This window comes from Dermochelys coriacea, chromosome 10, assembly GCF_009764565.3.
Source record: "Dermochelys coriacea isolate rDerCor1 chromosome 10, rDerCor1.pri.v4, whole genome shotgun sequence".
Taxonomy (NCBI): Eukaryota; Metazoa; Chordata; order Testudines; family Dermochelyidae; genus Dermochelys; species Dermochelys coriacea.
Window position 1 is genome coordinate 76683698 of NC_050077.1, and position 17652 is coordinate 76701349.

The 17652-nt window shown below is 42.2% G+C and overlaps 1 protein-coding gene across 3 annotated transcripts in view; it reads right to left on the reverse strand.

The window, feature by feature from the left end:
• Positions 1-3538: 3538 nt before the first annotated feature.
• Positions 3539-17652, reverse strand: part of LOC119862153 (protein FAM169B-like) — a 57217-nt gene continuing 43103 nt past the window's right edge. For 2 of the 3 annotated variants that reach the window (XM_038418291.2, XM_043493780.1), the window contains 3 exons: positions 16962-17090; positions 12747-12850; positions 11541-11940 (listed from right to left, as the gene is read on the reverse strand). In XM_038418291.2, the coding sequence (XP_038274219.1) occupies positions 11716-11940; positions 12747-12850; positions 16962-17090 (458 nt within the window). In that variant the 3' untranslated portion in view covers positions 11541-11715. Of the gene's footprint in view, positions 5373-7566; positions 7647-11346; positions 11941-12746; positions 12851-16961; positions 17091-17652 lie in introns of those variants that run through there. The other variant, XM_043493779.1, reaches the window with a different exon arrangement.

The window sequence follows — 17652 nt, forward strand, 5'->3', positions numbered from 1 at the left end:
ATGCTACAGAAGTTACACTGGATCCAGTCTATAACTCCGGCCGCTACAATATTACCAAACAGTCAAATGCTCATTTTATAGGCCGGGATGCAGGATTAGGCCATGCAGTTTGGATGCCCAGGTTTTCAAATTTAGCTCCTCATAGCAGCTTTGGATTCAAAATGTAATTTCAAATTATTTCACTTCTGGAATTTTTAATACACCGTGTAAGTGAAAAATACTCCTGGAAGCTGAGGGGAAAAGTTCATGGCCCCTTTTTCTAAGGTGAAGATTCATTAGCAGAGGGAACACTAGAGCAAAGTGCAATATTGCCATCTATTGATCATCCAGGAAAATGCTGGCTCTTCATCTAACACATTTAACTGCAGATGAGATCAATGTTTCAGGACAAGGAATCTTTTAATCATAATGAAAATGTGATCTTGACTGATCTGAGGTCACATTACATTAATACAGTCTTCAAAGCTTTTTTAATAATACAATTAATTATTGTTGCCATACCATTAAGAGAATTAAAGACCGAAAAGCTTAAGGAGTATTGACCTATTCAGTTTCAGTTTTAAAAATAATCTCAAAGCAACATTGACTTTTTCTCCCCAGTTCTTAAACTCCCAGATATATAATTCTTAGATGTGTTATTCTGCCTATGCACATGGATATTACAGTTTTAGTAAAGATTTGGTATAAGCCAGCTGAGGGGATCTCCTTTCCGATTAGCTTCCCCTTTTTCTCTTGTGAACTGGGAGGTTAGGCTAGGACAGCTTCTACTTCAATAAGGAGAACACAACATTAATTAGGAAGGTCCCATCACAGTTTGCTGCAGAGACACTTACTTTCATTCTTGTGCTTCTCAGAAGCACAGTGGCCTACTAATCCATCGCCCTGGATTCCCCAAATCCCAGGGTCTCATTCTTTTACTTAACCTATTAGCTATTTAAAGCTTTGCAGCCTCTTTGCAAACAACTGGAAATCTTAAAGGACTTTAATAAAGTCTGGGATATTTCCAGACTTACTCTTGTCTTCAGAGATCTTGTTCTTTCTTCACCGGTGACCCAGCCATTGATCCTAAATGGCATTCCTTAACGGGTGGGGGCGGGGGGGGAGGCGGTGCAAAGTGGTCCTAAGTGTTACTGCACTAGCCTTTCAATCCTGCAAACCTGGGTTCAAGCCAGTTCTTCATCCCAAGTGTGAGGAATGTGGTGGTTGCTCCCTTGACATTCCTCCCTCCCCATCATCTCCATGCAACATGGCAGAGTTCACAACCATCAGTAGTTTGAGGTCAAAAGCTGGAATTTCAGGCCTGATGTGCTTTGGCAAGGCTGGGGGGCGTAGCATGGCATGGCATCTGCCTGCAGTCTAACCAGTTTTAGCCAGTGTAAGCTCCAACATTCATTAAAATCTTTTGTGTTTAGAAGGACTGGCATTTTTCTATGAAGCTTTATATCAACAGAGCTGCATTGAGGCTTTTGATGCATTACGTGTACAGACTGGCAGCCCTGTAAATAAGGATAAGTGAATACACGGTAAGGAATTTTGAATCGATGGTAGATATTGGCAGGGCTTCATGTGGGAAAGTAGAGATGGTTCAGGCTCACAGCTGCTCCTGGATGCGACTCTTACTCCTGGGGGAGTTCTGCACCAAAAACTTAAAAATTCCGCAAAATTCTGCATATTTTATTTGTCAAAATAACACAATATAATCATGGTGGTTTCAGTTATTTAGGTCATTTATTTAAACTACAATACAATGGATGGATAATGGGAGTGGGGAGCATTGGAGGAAATCCCCTACCATCATTGGCTAATCGTAATGTAGCTAGGTTTGACCCTTTATTTCTAGTTATTAGTCAACAAATATATGCATCCATATGCTCAGTTTTACATCATAGACAACTGAAGAGCAAGTGAGGGCTGGGGAATCAAACTCACAATTTATAGTGGCTACTGATCATCTGCAGAAAGGTCAGTAGCAAACAGTTCATGGAGTACATTTTGATAAGAAATTGTTTCAGTCCAAAAGTTTAGACCAGTCCTAATCACTAAAGCACCCTAAGTATTTATAAGGCCATACTGTCAACTCTGGCCATGTAAAGGAGCCTTAAAACTTTTACACCTGTTTTATGCTCCTGGGTGAATTCACAAAGACAATGGGAACAATTCATTAAGCAGGCAGGCTGCTACATTCTGCTCTGCCTGAGGGGACAACCTGCACCACACCTACCTCCTCAGACACACCCTGAAGCCCTGTCCCTCCATGCTGAGCATGCCGCAATAGTGAGCAAGAGGAACAGAGTGTGTGTGTCTCTCTCTCTCATGCACAACTGCCCACTACTTCACATGCCCCCAGTGGTGATTTACATCTCTACTGGCTGCTCCAGGCACCCAAACCAACCTGCCTGTGCTGCCAGTGAGGGGCACATGGCTGCTCTTGCAGCTTCCCTTTGCTCCCCCGTCAGAAGTCATTTTTCTGCGGGAAAGCAAAGAAATCTGAAGGGGACATGAATTCTGTGCATGCACAGTGATGCACAATTCTCCCAGCAGTAGACTCTGAACACAGTACATGGTGATGGAAGCAGAAGCACATTTGAGAAAGGCAGATGAAACCAAGGGACCAGGAAAAATCTATAACAATAAAACAAATCTCAGCTCATGTCCTCACTAAATCACCTTATTGTCCAGGGTTTGGATTCATCTTTGGGATTTGGCAAAGTCACTTATTTCTGATCTGAGTCACACAGATCCACTGTTCTGTGTACATACTCTAGTATCAAACCTACAGAACAAGGGGTGGTTTTACACTGGAGGCCTTGAGCGACTGAGCAATGGCTTCCTCCCTGCATTTCCAGGAACGATGCCTTTTTCCCTTGACCAGGGTTGGAATTACAGGTTCCCTCAGTTGTCCAATGGGGCAGTATTGACTTTTTTTATTCTGTGTTTGTACAGTGCCTAGCACAATGGGATCCCAGTATATAACTAGGGCTGCTAGGTGCTTTAATAAAACACAAAACAAACAACAATTATGTCCCCTTCAGACCCCACTGCTGAGAGAGAAGAGGAAAAATTACCTCTCTCACTCTCATCCCAGAGTGAGAGAGATATTGGCCCAGCTTCTGAGTGACTAAGTCAGCACAAGCCTGTCGACAGGCAAAATCATAGAGGCCCAAGAGACCATTGCATTGCTTGTGCCTAATTCTATCTCTGTCTTTGGTACAACTCCATTTTCCCATACATCAACATTCTCTTCCAAGGCGGCAATATTACCCCATGGGCCCCAGCTTGTAAACAGAGAGTCTCATTTGGAAAGGGCAGCAGCATCCGTCTGCTGGAGGCCAAAAGTTCTTGGCCTCCCTCCTGTCTCCAGCATGGCAGCAGTGTACAATGCAATCCATTTGACTTCCTCCAAGAATATTTCCTACCTGTAGATACTAGTGTCTTTGATGACTTAACTGCTCAGGCAGGACATGCTAAATATCATCGCTTACAGATGCTTCTGATGTCTACGGGGAGCAGGATCCCTTCCTGACCTTTTCTCTTGCTATTTTGATAGTTTTGTTCGGTATTTCTCAGAGCTACTCCTCACCATTCCATACACGCAAAGGAGGTCAAACAAGCAGAAGTGGCTTGTGCCAAAGGCTTCAGCCTCCTCCAAGCAAAGCATGAAAATGAAAATATTTGTGCTTGTGACGTGGCAGCAAAGAAAGACAATTCAAGCCTTTCACTCCAATTGATTTACCCACCAGCCATCTACGCAAACTAGGATAAAAGCAGCATTTCAGCCTATATTACAGCAGCTGGGCTCTGCAGGCAGCGCAAGAGAAAGAGCTTTAAAAGTGATTGAACCAGCCCCAGAATCTTGTGGGGTGGGGTGGAATGGGGAGGCTATTTCATATTGTGCAGTTTGGAGACTGAATTTGCTTTAGACACTTCTGGGTTAAGATGCTTGGCTCTTTTGGTGACCAAGACAAAAAATTAAATGAAATAACTTGGAAAATTAGCCAGTCTAGATAATTGTTAGGAAGATGCATTTCTTCCCTCATTCCCCGCAGTATTCCCTGCAGCGAGCTTTATGGACTTGCCGGGCATCAGTATTCTCCAAAGGCAACAAATTCCGTTAAGTGGAGGTCAGTCCAGCTGACCAGAGGCATGCTCATTCCCTCCAGGTCACCAAACTTGAACATAGCGTGATACAAAGGGATTGAACTATTAACTTTCAAATCAAATCGAACTGGCAATATATTTATTTACCTTGAAATATATTTTCAGCATCAGATGTTATGATCCCGTCAAATGTAACATTTCTCAGCCAGTGTGATGCAATCAGGCAGAAAAAAAGTTCAACTTTGTCTATGCACCAAGAGGATGGGAAAAAGGAATCTTTCTCAATGAAGATTATTGATCTTCTAAAAACAATACCTTCATGGTAAATTAAAACCAGAAGAGATGGTTTGAAATAAGCTCACAACAGAAAAACTCAATAGAACAATGACAAAGGCTAAGGCAAACAAGTAATTAAACAGGGACTTTAGCATTAAATCGCAGAACAAGTGAAAACTAACAGAGACTTGGAATGGAATTGTAGTTTTGTCTTTAGTGCATTATGTTGCATGGTCTGTAACAGCAAAAGTATAAGGGACAAAATAAGTCAATAACAAACAATTAATTTTAGCCGGCAGCATTCTTATTTACAGCTCAGTGTTGGGTTTGCTGAAAAGGATTTTCTACTTGAAAATATTCATTCCTTCTCTATCTGCGGCATCGTCAATATGTAAATCTTGGCAGCAATCCTGTTAGGCAGATAAAGCTTGAAACTCTCTTTTCCTTCTTCATCCATGGCAAAGGACACCAAAAGATGTGATTTTATGGCTTTATATTTAAACCATACCATTTTGGTTATTGAGCTAAATGATCTGGTTTTCTTTTGGAACACACCTTACCTAGGAAAATGGGTCAGCACAAATCAATCACCATTAAAGAAGACATTCCATTCTAAGTACAATATTGTACCTTTTATTTGGGAAGTAGCACAAGTTGAAGGTGCAATGTTAGTCTCTGGTCCAGATTCACCACTGACTCACCATGGGACACCTTGGGGGTGTCAACTCTCCGAGTCAACTGACCCATATGAAAAATGGGTAAAGTATTTGCTGAACTCACAGGAGCTCAGTTCATGCTTCTAAATCTCTAAGATCCTTCTATAACAAGGGCAACAAGAGCACAAAGAATTATTCATTTTGGGAATGTCTGCCTTAAATATTTGAAGATAATTGGGGAGAGGGATGTAATAATCAACAGTCAATACATCCACCAGAACACTGAAGTTTCACTATTCATCCATTTAATTATATCATTCTAGTTACATATGTTTTTTCTTCCTGATGGGATGGATACAAAAGAGGTTTAGTTGCAAAGGAAAAAATGTCATCAAAAGGCCCATGTGACCCATCTTTGCTTTCTCATACAGAATTTGGATTCATAGCATATGAGGTAGTAACTATATTAAAGCAAATCAAGTGAGCAGAGAAGGATCAGAAACAGATACAGAAAGAGATATAATACTAAGGTCACTTGTCAACCATATTAGACTACCGAACAGGTGAGAACTTTAGAGAGAGTAGACATGAGGCTCCAAAATATATTTTGTATCTCTCAATATCATCCACTGGTAGGCCTGAAAAAACTGTGAAGGGAGCGGTTATGAAAAACTTCAAACCAGGCTTCCTTCTGTAGGGCATAATCCAATTATATTTTGTATTCAATCTGCCTCCGTGACTTTACCTTAGACTTTACCTTTACCAATGTTCATAGACATTGAAAGGATAAGTCTGTTCATTGTCAAAAGACAAATTCAATAGCTATAACAATCAAATTAGTAAATATGGAGACAGCCTCTTTTGTACCCTATTCATTTCTTCCCTGTTCCAGTAATGCTGCTAAAAAGTTAGGTAAAACAGTCATGTTTGCATTCTTGGCACTGTCATGTACAGGTCATGTTAGGCACTGTTGAATTTTTAAGCTGTACAATGGTGCCATCTTGTGGTAATACTAAATAAAACACTGGAACAGAACCAGATTTAATGTATACTAACTGTGACAACTCTGGCCATAGAAGTAATGCACAGAAAATGGTTTATAGCTCCAAATTTCTTGGAATCCTGTTCAAGCTCTACAGTGCATGCTCATCATTAAGACAACTTGGGATCTGTGTTATAAAGATACTATGGGTATCACATCTTAGCTCACACTACCCCAATAGGATACAGTCCTCTATCCTGGAAAGCCGTGATACTGAAAAGGATGTAGTGGTCCTGGGGAATAACCAGCTGATTGTGAGCTTCCAGTGCAATACCATAGCTAAGAGGGATAAAGTAATCCTTGGATGTATAAACAAGGGAATATCAAGAAGGAGTGGGCTTGCCTCAGTCTATGGCATTAGTGAGAGCATTTCTGGAATAGTGTGTCCATTTCTAGTGCCCACACTTTGAAAAGGATATTGAAAACTGGAAAGGGTTCAAAAAAGAGCTACAAGTGATTTGACTTCTGGAAAACCTGCCTTCCAGTGACAGACCCAAGATGCTCCATTTATTTTGTTTATCAAAGAGAAAGGAAAGAGGTGACTTGATGACAGGTTGTGAATACCTACATGGAGAGACAAAATCTGATAGTATAGGGTTCTAATCTAGCCAAAAAGGCAGAACATGATCCATCACTGGAAGCGGAGGCTAGATAAATTCAAACTGGAAATAAGGTGCACATTTTTAAAAGTGAAGGCAATTAACCATTAGAGCAACTTACCTTGGAATGTGGTGCATTCTCCATCACTTTAAGGTCTTAAATCAAGACTGGATGTCTTTCTAAAAGACATGCTCTATTTCAACCCGAAGTTATGGGCTCTATGCAGAAATCACCAGGCAGAAGTCTCTGTCCTGTGTTATGAGGAGGTCAGACTAGATGATCATAGTGGTCTTCTCTGGCTTTAGAATCTATGATCTACATTTCAGACCCTTGATTTTGTTGGCATCCACCATGGGTATCTACCTAGATGATTCTGCTAATGCATATTTCAGAGGTTAACTGTTTTATTTCTGGGTGAATTTTTAGCCCCAATGTTCATAAGGACTAGCAGGAGGCAAATCCCGGCAAATTTCACCTCAGATCTGCCAACAGTCCTGCCCTCACACACACGGCCCTTTCTCTCCTCTCTCCCCTAAGCAGAAGCACTAATTGTGTTGTGATTATGAAGATGTAGACACCATTGGGGTAATCTAGTGGCCAAGATGAACATCAAAAGGTTTGGATGCTTAAACCAACTTCCAACCACTACCAAAGTGTTCTCTCCCTAAACCATTCAGCTCCCCCTCATACAAAATGTTTTATTCCTGAGTGAAAGGTAAGGTTTGTGCTGGATGTCCTGTTATGAGAGGAAAGGGTTTTTTCCCCCTTAAAAGGCACCGAGATGGTACGCAGGAGATGCGGATTCTGTTTCTGCCACAGAAAGCATGTGTGACTTCACATAACCGCTCTATGCCACAATTCAATAGCTGTAAAACAGAAATACTATTCCCCTACCTTTTTGAAATGTTGTAAGGATAAATCCATTACTGCATATGATGTGCTCAGACACTAGAGTAATGAGTACCGTACAAAACCTATAAATAAACAAAAATTAGATCAGTCCCATCGCTAGTTGAGATTATCAAACTCTTTGCGTGTGTGATTGACAACAGAGCTCAACAAAGGGGTCCAAAAATGAAAGACTGGCACATTAACATAATGCAGCACCTAAGGCTTTTATACAAAAACAGTTAAGGCTAGCCAAGAATCAATTGCAGATGTGAACTTCTAAATGCATCAGATACCTTAATGCACACAAAAGAGGTTAGTACTCAGACTGGGACATCCTTTAAGTCAGCTGTCCTAAAAAGACTCCTTTTATAGTAGGTTCCACATCTCCTGTATTATTATTTATTGAGAGAGAGACAGAGCACATACATGATGTGAGGGGGGAAGCCTACTTCCTTTTGTAGCATTTGTCATTGAGACAAATGCAGCCTGCAGCATGGCACCTTTGATTCTGCTAACTTAAAACACCCAGCTGTGATGCTGTATTGGGTGTAAATAATGGGCTAGTTTCCAGCTTCCTTTGTTTTCAATGTTTGTGTTTGGCCTCCTTCATTTGATGGGAAGGGCAGATGAGCCAAAAATGGGACCTCCTTAAATCACACAATCAAGAGGTTTCAGAGTAGCAGCCATGTTAGTCTGTATTTGCAAAAAGAAAAGGAGTACTTGTGGCACCTTAGAGACTAACAAATTTATTTGAGCATAAGCTTTCGTGAGCTACAGCTCACTTCATTGGATGCATTCCGATGAAGTGAGCTGTAGCTCACGAAAGCTTATGCTCAAATTGGTTAGTCTCTAAGGTGCCACAAGTACTCCTTTTCTTTTTACAATCAGGAGGGGAATTGTTACCTGTGGTTAGCTGGCATTTTGTCTGTGGGTAGAGAAACTGCAGTGAGTTTACTAGTTTTGGGGCAGTTGCTGGTCTGTCAACATGCAAAGAACTCTGTCCCATCAGAGTTTAACCTTGGCTCACCTTTAGGATATGCCCATTATCTCATTATGCATTTCTCCTGAAAGGTGTATTATTTGGAAAATAAAGTACTCGATCAACAGAAGCAGAGGAAGAAAATCCTTTCACATTTGAAAAAAACCCATCAAGGTTCAACAGCTAGGAAACCAGCATGTGGATCATTGGGCACCAAAGAGAGAGAACAGAAATTCAACCTGGATATACTGACAACTTGATAGATTTCAGAGTAGCAGCCATGTTAGTCTGTATCCGCAAAAAGAAAAGGAGGACTTGTGGCACCTTAGAGACTAACAAATTTATTTGAGCATAAGCTTTCATGAGCTACAGCTTACTTCATCGGATGCATGCAGTGGAAAATACAGTGGGGAGATTTTATATACACCGAGAAGATGAAACAATAGGTGTTACCATACGCACTGTAATTAGAGTGATCAGGTGAGGTGAGCTATTACCAGCAGGAGAGAAAAAAAAACCTTTTGTAGTGATAATCAAGGTGGGCCATTTCCAGCAGTTGACAAGAACATGCGAGGAACGGGGGGGGGGGGGGAGAAATAAACATGGAGAAATAGTTCTACTTTGTGTAATGACACATCCACTCCCAGTCTTTATTCAAGCCTAAGTTAATTGTGTCCAGTTTGAAAATTAATCCCAATTCAGCAGTCTCTTGTTGGAGTCTGTTTCTGAAGTTTTTTTGTTGAGGAATTGCCACTTTTAGGTATGTAATCGAGCGACCAGAGAGATTGAAGTGTTCTCCGACTGGTTTTTGAATGTTAAAATTCTTGACGTCTGATTTGTGTCCATTTATTCTTTTGCGTAGAGACTGTCCAGTTTGGCCAATGTACATGGCAGAGGGGCATTGCTGGCACATGATGGCATATATCACATTGGTAGATATGCAGGTGAACGAGCCTCTGTTAGTGTGACTGATGTGATTAGGCCCTATGATGGTGTCCCCTGAATAGATATGTTGACAGATTTGGCAACGGGCTTTGTTGCAAGGATAGGTTCCTGGGTGAGTGGTTTTGTTGTATGGTGTGTGGTTGCTGGTGAGTATTTGCTTCAGATTGGGGGGCTGTCTGTAAGCAAGGACTGGCCTATCTCCCAAGATCTGAGAGAGTGATGGGTTGTCCTTCAGGATAGGTTGTAGATCCTTGATGATGCACTGGAGAGGTTTTAGTTGGGGGCTGAAGGTGATGGCTCATGGCATTCATATCTATGACAGCAAACAGCTGTCATAGTGGACTAAAATGAAACATGGGATCAGCGGTCATGAAGATTACAGCTGCCTTTATTTTCTATTATGCCTTGGGTCAGCTATCATCCAACAGTTGATACAATGTTTTATAAAAGGTGCCAGATGTACCCTACTTAGGTAGAGAGAAACTAAGATGCCATGAATAAGGGCACTGTTTCCCAAGTGAATCCCCATTTCATATACTCATTGCACTGGGACAGCCTATCCTCTACAGATGAGCCACATATGGATGGGCCAATCTTACTCTCTGAGACAGGCTAGCTTTGTCAAGGCTTGCTAATCATGTCTGCATCAGAATTATGGCTGGTTCAGTGATCAATGTTTTACCTCTCATGGAAAAATTAACATAATTTCCGATTACAGCATCAGTAGATAACTCCCTCTTTTGTAGAAGATGCTCAGAAAAGGTTGATTTCAATGGGACTGAAGCGCATTGTTGAACAGGGATCGATGTAAATACACGCTTGAGTGATATGTTAAATCAGGGTCTATGGGTGAAATCCATCCTTTCCTACACAAAACCAGTGACAGGGCTTCATGTGGGGACCTATGGAGGGTGTGAAAGGGAAAGAATTCTCCTCTGCAATCTGTGGACATGGTACAATGCAGCCCCTCTATGAATACTGCATCAGTCCATAGACTGGAATAGATTCCTCTGCCCCGCCATGACCCCTATATGGGGACGGTGGGCCACAGGATCTGTGTATATGTGGACCCAGACCCTACCCCAGGCTCACCACTGCTCCCCTTGGCTCTTGAGGATAGTTCAGAGCTCCCTCCATCGCACCCAGGGACCACAGAAGCACAGAGAGCCATGGATAGGCCTCTTTGCATTGGAGTAAATTTTACCCACAGAGAAGATTAGATCCATGACAACTGTTGAAAACCTTTAAGTGTCCAACCTTTAACGCAACATCCACTGTGATGACATGGAACCTGGTGCATCCATTTGGTGCTGCAGTGGAGGCTGGTTGTAAGGGTAGAATGAAGCACTGCCTTGCACTGATTTGTGTATTATAAATAAAGCGTTCCCGATACATCAGTAAGTCAAGCTAGAACAGCACCACACTGACTATACCTTGCGAGGGAGGGACTGAAAGGTGAGGGGTTTTGTTTTTATTTTAACCACACTGTAACTTGTGCAAGCTGGCGAGACACATTATCAATATATTTTCTTTTATTGTAAAGCATTAGGAACTGGTCCACATGAAATACAATACATGAGATAAGCAATCCACACAAAGTTCCTGCAACTGTGCCTTAAATTATATACACAATGTGATCTCAGTGTCTCAACTTAAAGGCAATTTATGGCCTGTAGGTTTCTCTCTGTACCAAACTTCTGCATTAATGTAGACCATGGGGTTTTTTTGTCCCCTCCCTCCCCTGTCCACTTCATAGCTTAAGGCAGATCTTTCAGCTGAGCTTTTCCCAGCAGAAAGAATTTCCAGCTCAACTGTTCTTTTTGAAAGAAAGGTTACAGAGCCATCATTCTGATACCAACCTGTGTTGCGGTATCTCCTTTGCATAATACAGGAAGTTGTTTCCATCGAAATATCTTCTTACATCAGTATCTACAAGTCCTAATTCCTCCTTTCTAGACACCTTACGCGATCCATTAAAATCTTTCCAAAGCAGGGAAATAACTAAGCTCGACTACTATTTAATTTCTTGGAAGGAAACAAAACAAAAGAACAATTAAATGAACAATAGTTTATTTTTATTTTTTTAAAAAGATTCTGAATATTTGCCTTGCAAAACCCTTGTAACTAATCTGGAGAAATCTCAGTGTGGTTAGAGATTATGACTATTTTAGTCTATTATTTTAGCCTTTTATGACTGCACAGTGGATCTTGCTCCTTGAGTGAGGGAATTAAGGCATCATTCGGAGATGCTTAGCAGTCTTGTCTTCCAGCAGGCCCATAGTGCTTGCTCTTTTCCTAGATCCCTTACATTGCTGCGTATCAGCTGTACCTTGACTAAAGTCCTCCTCCTTGGGAATTTGCAGGTGTAATGTCTTTGCTTCTTCTGCTGTGTTATCTTTGTTGTCTCTGGCTTCTTGTGCCATTTTCCTAATATCAGGAATGCATTCGCCTCCCTGAAATTAGAACCAAGACACAAGGATCATCCCGGTGTCATGAAAGGTACATATATACAGTGTAAAAACTATGATGTGACCCTAATCCGAGATGCCCTTAGAAACAAAAGGGACCCCAAAATGTAGCCATTTTGTTTGTATATAATAGATTCCTGATGCTCTGCACAAGTACTCAGAACTGTCTGTATTAAGAAAACAACAAACTGATTTAGTTCAAGTAATCGTTGGGTGACAACCTAAAGGGGAAGAGTAAACACAATAACCGTGGTTCTTAATTTTACTCTGTTTTGTTTCTGCCCCTCTCCTTATTTATTATTTGATGAGCTTTATTATTTTGATTTGTTTCCTTGAGTATACTTTATTGTGTTTATGGAGAATTGTTCCATTCAAATTGCCAAGATCATTTTAGGCCACGATCCTGCAATGAAGTATGTGGGGGCAGACTCCCAATGTAAGCAATTAAAAAGAGAGAGATCTAATTGCAAAGTACTACGCAACCACTCTACCTACTATGTACGCAGGTCAGTTGAGAAAGCCAGGACAGACCTGCTGTTGTAGGATTCCAGCTCTGTTATAGTTCATACACCTCAGCGAGGAGCAAAGTAAAACTTTCACATATGATGGTCATTTCATCACCTAGCCCCCAGAGCAATTACAGATTAGCCATATAAATCAATGGCCCAGTGATAGAAGATCATGCATGGTTATTTGTGTCACTCTCTCCTATTTAGGCCCCCTAACTCACTAAATAGGGGGAAAATGTTTATGAAAAAGAGGATCATAAAATGACAAACTAATCACTGTACCTCATTCATCAGGCCTGCATTTAAGCATATGGGTTCATCATCCTGAGCTCCCTCAACATGACAGCCTCCTTCCTCCTCTGAAGCAGTCTGACTAACTGTGTTTTCTGAGGGCAAGATTATAATGAAAGAATGTTGGCACAACTTCCATAGCAACAGTTTATCAAAAAAATACCTACAAGATGCTGTCCTCGTACAATTTCAGTCCCGCTCCTCCAATTCTGACAATTAACCAGGCAGCCAAGTAACAAAAAAGAACCTTGTGAAATGGGTGGCAATGCCACAAAAGACAAATGCATAGGTTTGGTCAGAAGAGCCCCATTTTCTGATAGACACCTGCACCTGAAATATTTGCAGGTCCATCTATTTGAATGTGCAGAAAACCCACATCTGGCATTTTCACACATAAAATTTTCTGCTTGTAAATATCACATCATCTACCTGCAAACAGATGCATCTGTTAGTGCTGTAGATGCAATTTGAACAGTTAGCCCTCAGTTTTCACACCCGCACTTCTTGCCAGGTACAAATTACATCTGAAAAAGTTTTTAATTATACTTGCCATTTCTGAACCTCCATTATCTTGACATAAAGGGTCTTGATGTGCAACAACAGCATGTCAGGCTAATTTTGGGGTGACTGTAAACTTCCATCCTTTCTGATTATTTCAGAATAATTGTAATGGTTGAGACTGAAGCACGGCGTCTAATATTTCCAGTGTCCAACAAATTAGCTCTGACTGAATCTGATTTTCTGACTATTAATTGGGGTAAAATGAGTGCAGAGAGACCAGAAAAATAAATTATTAACACTGCCCTTAAGCTGTCCCTATCCTATTTCCAGATAGCGTTAAAAATCTCAGAACATTCCTCCATCGGCACGTGAATGTCTGCACTAAAATGTCATTGAAAACCTTTCTAGCCTTAGGTTGAAAGTTTGTTCCGCTAAAATGGAATCCATTTCTCAGAGAGTTCACTGGTCTGTAAGTTGCCTGTTAAACAATAAAAGGTACTTTTCACGATTCCCATAAAGCCTGGAAAGCAGTTATTTCCCACGGAATCTGCTTTTCTTTTCACTTGCAGTCAGGGCCTGTGCAAGGATGTTTCACGCCCTAGGCGAAACTTCCACCTTGGGCCGCCCCCCGCCGTCCTGAGGCACCTCCCCTGCGGCAGTTCCCCGCCCCCTCCCTCCCCTCAGCCCGGGGAGCCGTGCGGCAACTCCCTGCCACCCCCTCTCTCCCCTCAGCCCGGGGAGCCATGCGGCAGCTCCCCGCCGCCCCCTCCCATTGGCCCGGGGAGCCGCATGCGGCAGCTCCCCGCCCCAGCTCACCTCTGGTCCGCCTCCTCCCCGAGCACGCCGCCGCTTCTCCCGCCTCCCAGGCTTGCGGCACCAATCAGCTGTTTGCCGTGCAAGCCTGGGAGAGAGAGAAGCAGAGTGGGGCGGGGTGCTCAGGGGAGGAGGCAGAGCAGAGGTGAGCTGGGGCAGAGAGCGGTTCTCCTGTGCGCTGCCCCCCGCCCTGTTACTTGCTGCAGGTGGCCCTCCTCGCACCCCCCTGCCCCAGCTCATCTCCACTCCACCGCCTCCAACCACTTGGCGCCCTAGGCGACTGCCTAGTTAGCCTAGTGGTTGCACCGGCGCTGCTTGCAGTGCTGCTGTAGCCATATTGGTCCCAGGATATTAGAGAGACAAGGTGGGGGAGGTTCTATCTTGTATTGGACTCACTTCTGTTGGTGAGAGAGACAAGCTTTGGCGCTTATCCAGAGCTCCACTTTAGGACCTGGACCAATAAAAGACAGAATCTCCCCCACCTTATCTTTTCACATTCACTTTATATTTGTAGACCTTACATACTTTCATTCAATTACTCTAGAACTGCTCATTTCAGAGCCTGATTGATTCAGCAAGTAGGAGTCTCGCTGCATATTCATCTTAAGTTATTTTCACATTTCAGCCAGCCTCTGTAGGTAAATGCTGCTGCTTCTCTGTTACTGGAACTATTTGATATAAATTAACCTTGGCTGATTTTTCAACAACAATTAAGTTAAAATAAAAATTTCCAGTTCTATGTATGATGCACTAAGGAACTTTCTTTTTACTGCTATACACTGATAAAAATTCAACAAACATGTTGAAAAGAACATATCCATCTAGGTTTTCCTTCTAACACATATCTACAAATGTGTGCATACCCAAATCTACGAACCATTTCTGGTGCTGTAGTTCACCTGTGCTGCCACTAGATGCCGCTCTATATCCTTGCAAAATTAAAATTCTGATCTCAGGTTTGTTTGAACCTTTCTGGAACACAATATTTCTGTAAAAGCCCTACAACTTTATATGACAAGAATTTATTCCTGACTCTGAAAAACTACATAGTATGCAGCAGAAGAGCTGCACTGCTACAGCTGTTAAATAGCTTTCTTCTACAGTGCCTAGTACTGTGGAACGGGGGGAGAAGGGTTGTTCAAGAAGACCAAAAGAGGATGGGGAGCACATTAATCTTGGTGGCTGTTGTCATATGTACCGACCTTATTTGGTGATCCTAAACTACATTGCCTCGTGCTGGCGGGATGCAGCAAGGGGGAAGAGGACACAGAAGAATTAGATCTGAAAGACATTCATGTCCTCAAATAAGCCTATAGAGATCCAAGCAAACATCTGTGTGCAGAGTTGGGTAAAGGCACACCTCAAGAGCTTCATTCTATGACATATCATTCGTCTCCCTTTTCTCCTGCAAAAACATGGTGCTGGTAACATAGACTCCAATTCCAGTCTCCCTTAGCAGGGACGGAGTCTGGGGAACCATGGGGTGGGGGTTGGGGGAGAGATCTTCCTGTAGAGGAGATGGATAAGGTGCACCTGAGCTGGGAGGAGCTGCTGCTTTTCCTACTACTAGTAGAAAGTATGATGCCCCATAAAATTGTTGCTACCTCACCAGCCAAGAAGGGGAGTGCTGTGCGATTAGCACTTCTTCCAAGCTCAGTGAAAGTTGGGGAAGCTGTCCCTCTCTTTGTAGTAGGTACTATCTGTCCCATGCTCCCCTTTACATTAACTCCTGTACATGTAATCTACCATGCACTGGGAGATACACACACACATGCTATACAAACACACACACACACACACTCTCTCTCTCTCTCTCTCATAGATTTTATATATAATATAAATATATATGTATATCTAATACATATATTACAAACACCTTGTTGTTTTAAACATTCCATTTCTATGGTAGTTGGAAGTTCCACTGAAGATGGTCAAGTTAAAGCCAGCTCAGCACATTCACCCTCTAGGAAAGGGATCGCTGATGAGCTATAAGCCATAAGCTGAGAATTTTTTTAAAAAGCATATTTTACGAACTATTTGTTGCCAAGCTAACTTGCTTCTGTCATTTTCTACTATGGAGATCATTGCACATTACAGCTCAGAGGTTATAGAAGAGGAACACATATATGTTTTATACTCTTTCTCTATAGCCTCCACAAATACAAGTATCTCCCCTAAATCCTACAGGTTCCTTTTCTTATTTTACAAACAAACAAACCCATCTCTATGGCCCAAATATGGTGCTAACCTCACTGGGCTAATTGTTGCCCTGGTATAATGCACTGCAATGGGAGTTCCATCCTCTTAAGCCAGGGCTGCATTTTGTCAGTAGCCCTTGGAGTCTCTGTAATTTGATTTCATTACTTCAGAATCTCTAATCCTGGCCCAGTTTACTAGATATTTTGGCCTCTCTTGAGGATTACCAAGTACTGTGCTGTACAATAAGGAACACAGGTTTTTTTCCCTCCAATTGAACACAAAGGAAGAAGGAACCCTCAAGTTTATGTCATAGAATGGCATGAAAATTGCCTCTGAACAGTGAATTCAGTAACTCTCATCCCCACGGCTCTAGAAATTTTTCTAGTTGCCTTTCAATGCACCTGTGCTTTTTTTTTTTTTGCTTTTTTTTTTTTTAACATACTAGAGCTGAGATACCTGCTTTGGGGTCTAACCGTAGACTTTTTGCGCACATACCACCCACCCCGATTGCTGAGAGGTCGCTTCTGAGTCAGATAAAAAGACAACATGCTGAACCGCATGCTTAGCACTTTCTCCATGTGCTGCCAATGAGAGGAAGCAGTATTTTGTCATCATTAAGGAAGCGTAGCTTTTAACTGTGACGTTTAAATAACTGAACATGACAAGGAGAAGTCCGCACTGTTTGTAACTCACTTTCTGAAAGGGCAGTTTCCAGCTGAATCTTTAACCAGATACTAACACGCTGGGTCCAGTCCCCTGGTGCTTCCACCTCCCACAGTCGATCCTGCTCCTCTGGATGGATCTGCAAGAATTTCTGGCAAACTGAACAGGAAAACCAAGTGCGGGGCGTGGAGGGGGGAAGAGAGAGAAGGGGAAGCATTAGTGAGTTAAGTGTCAGCTGGTGGCACCAAGCATGAGCCCTCACGATGTTCTCTCAGAGACCTATTTTCTCTTAGAGGTGTGGTTTTGGAGTCTTTTCTCTCTCTTTCCACCCTTCATTCTCTCTCTCTCTCTCTCTCTCTCTCTCTCTGCTAAACCTCTCGCACAGCCATGGCATGGAGTCTGAGTACCTATACCTGGCTGGAGGAACCTTGTATGTTGAACATCTGTTCAAGGCTACTGAAGTTTCTTAACCAACAATGGGATAATATTCAGAATCTGCCCTGAACTAACAAAAAAAATAGATGCAGGCTGAATTAAGTCTCCCACTCTGCTCCTTTCTTACCCTATTGTGCATTGATATGGCAGGAGCCTTTTTAAAACATTGGCTAAGTGGTCACTGCCTGGGGGTTTATAATGGAAATCCATGTTATCACATTCATAATCTTCTCATTGAGGATAAATAAAGAGTTTTGCTCATTTCTGCCTTACAGAAAGAGAGTAC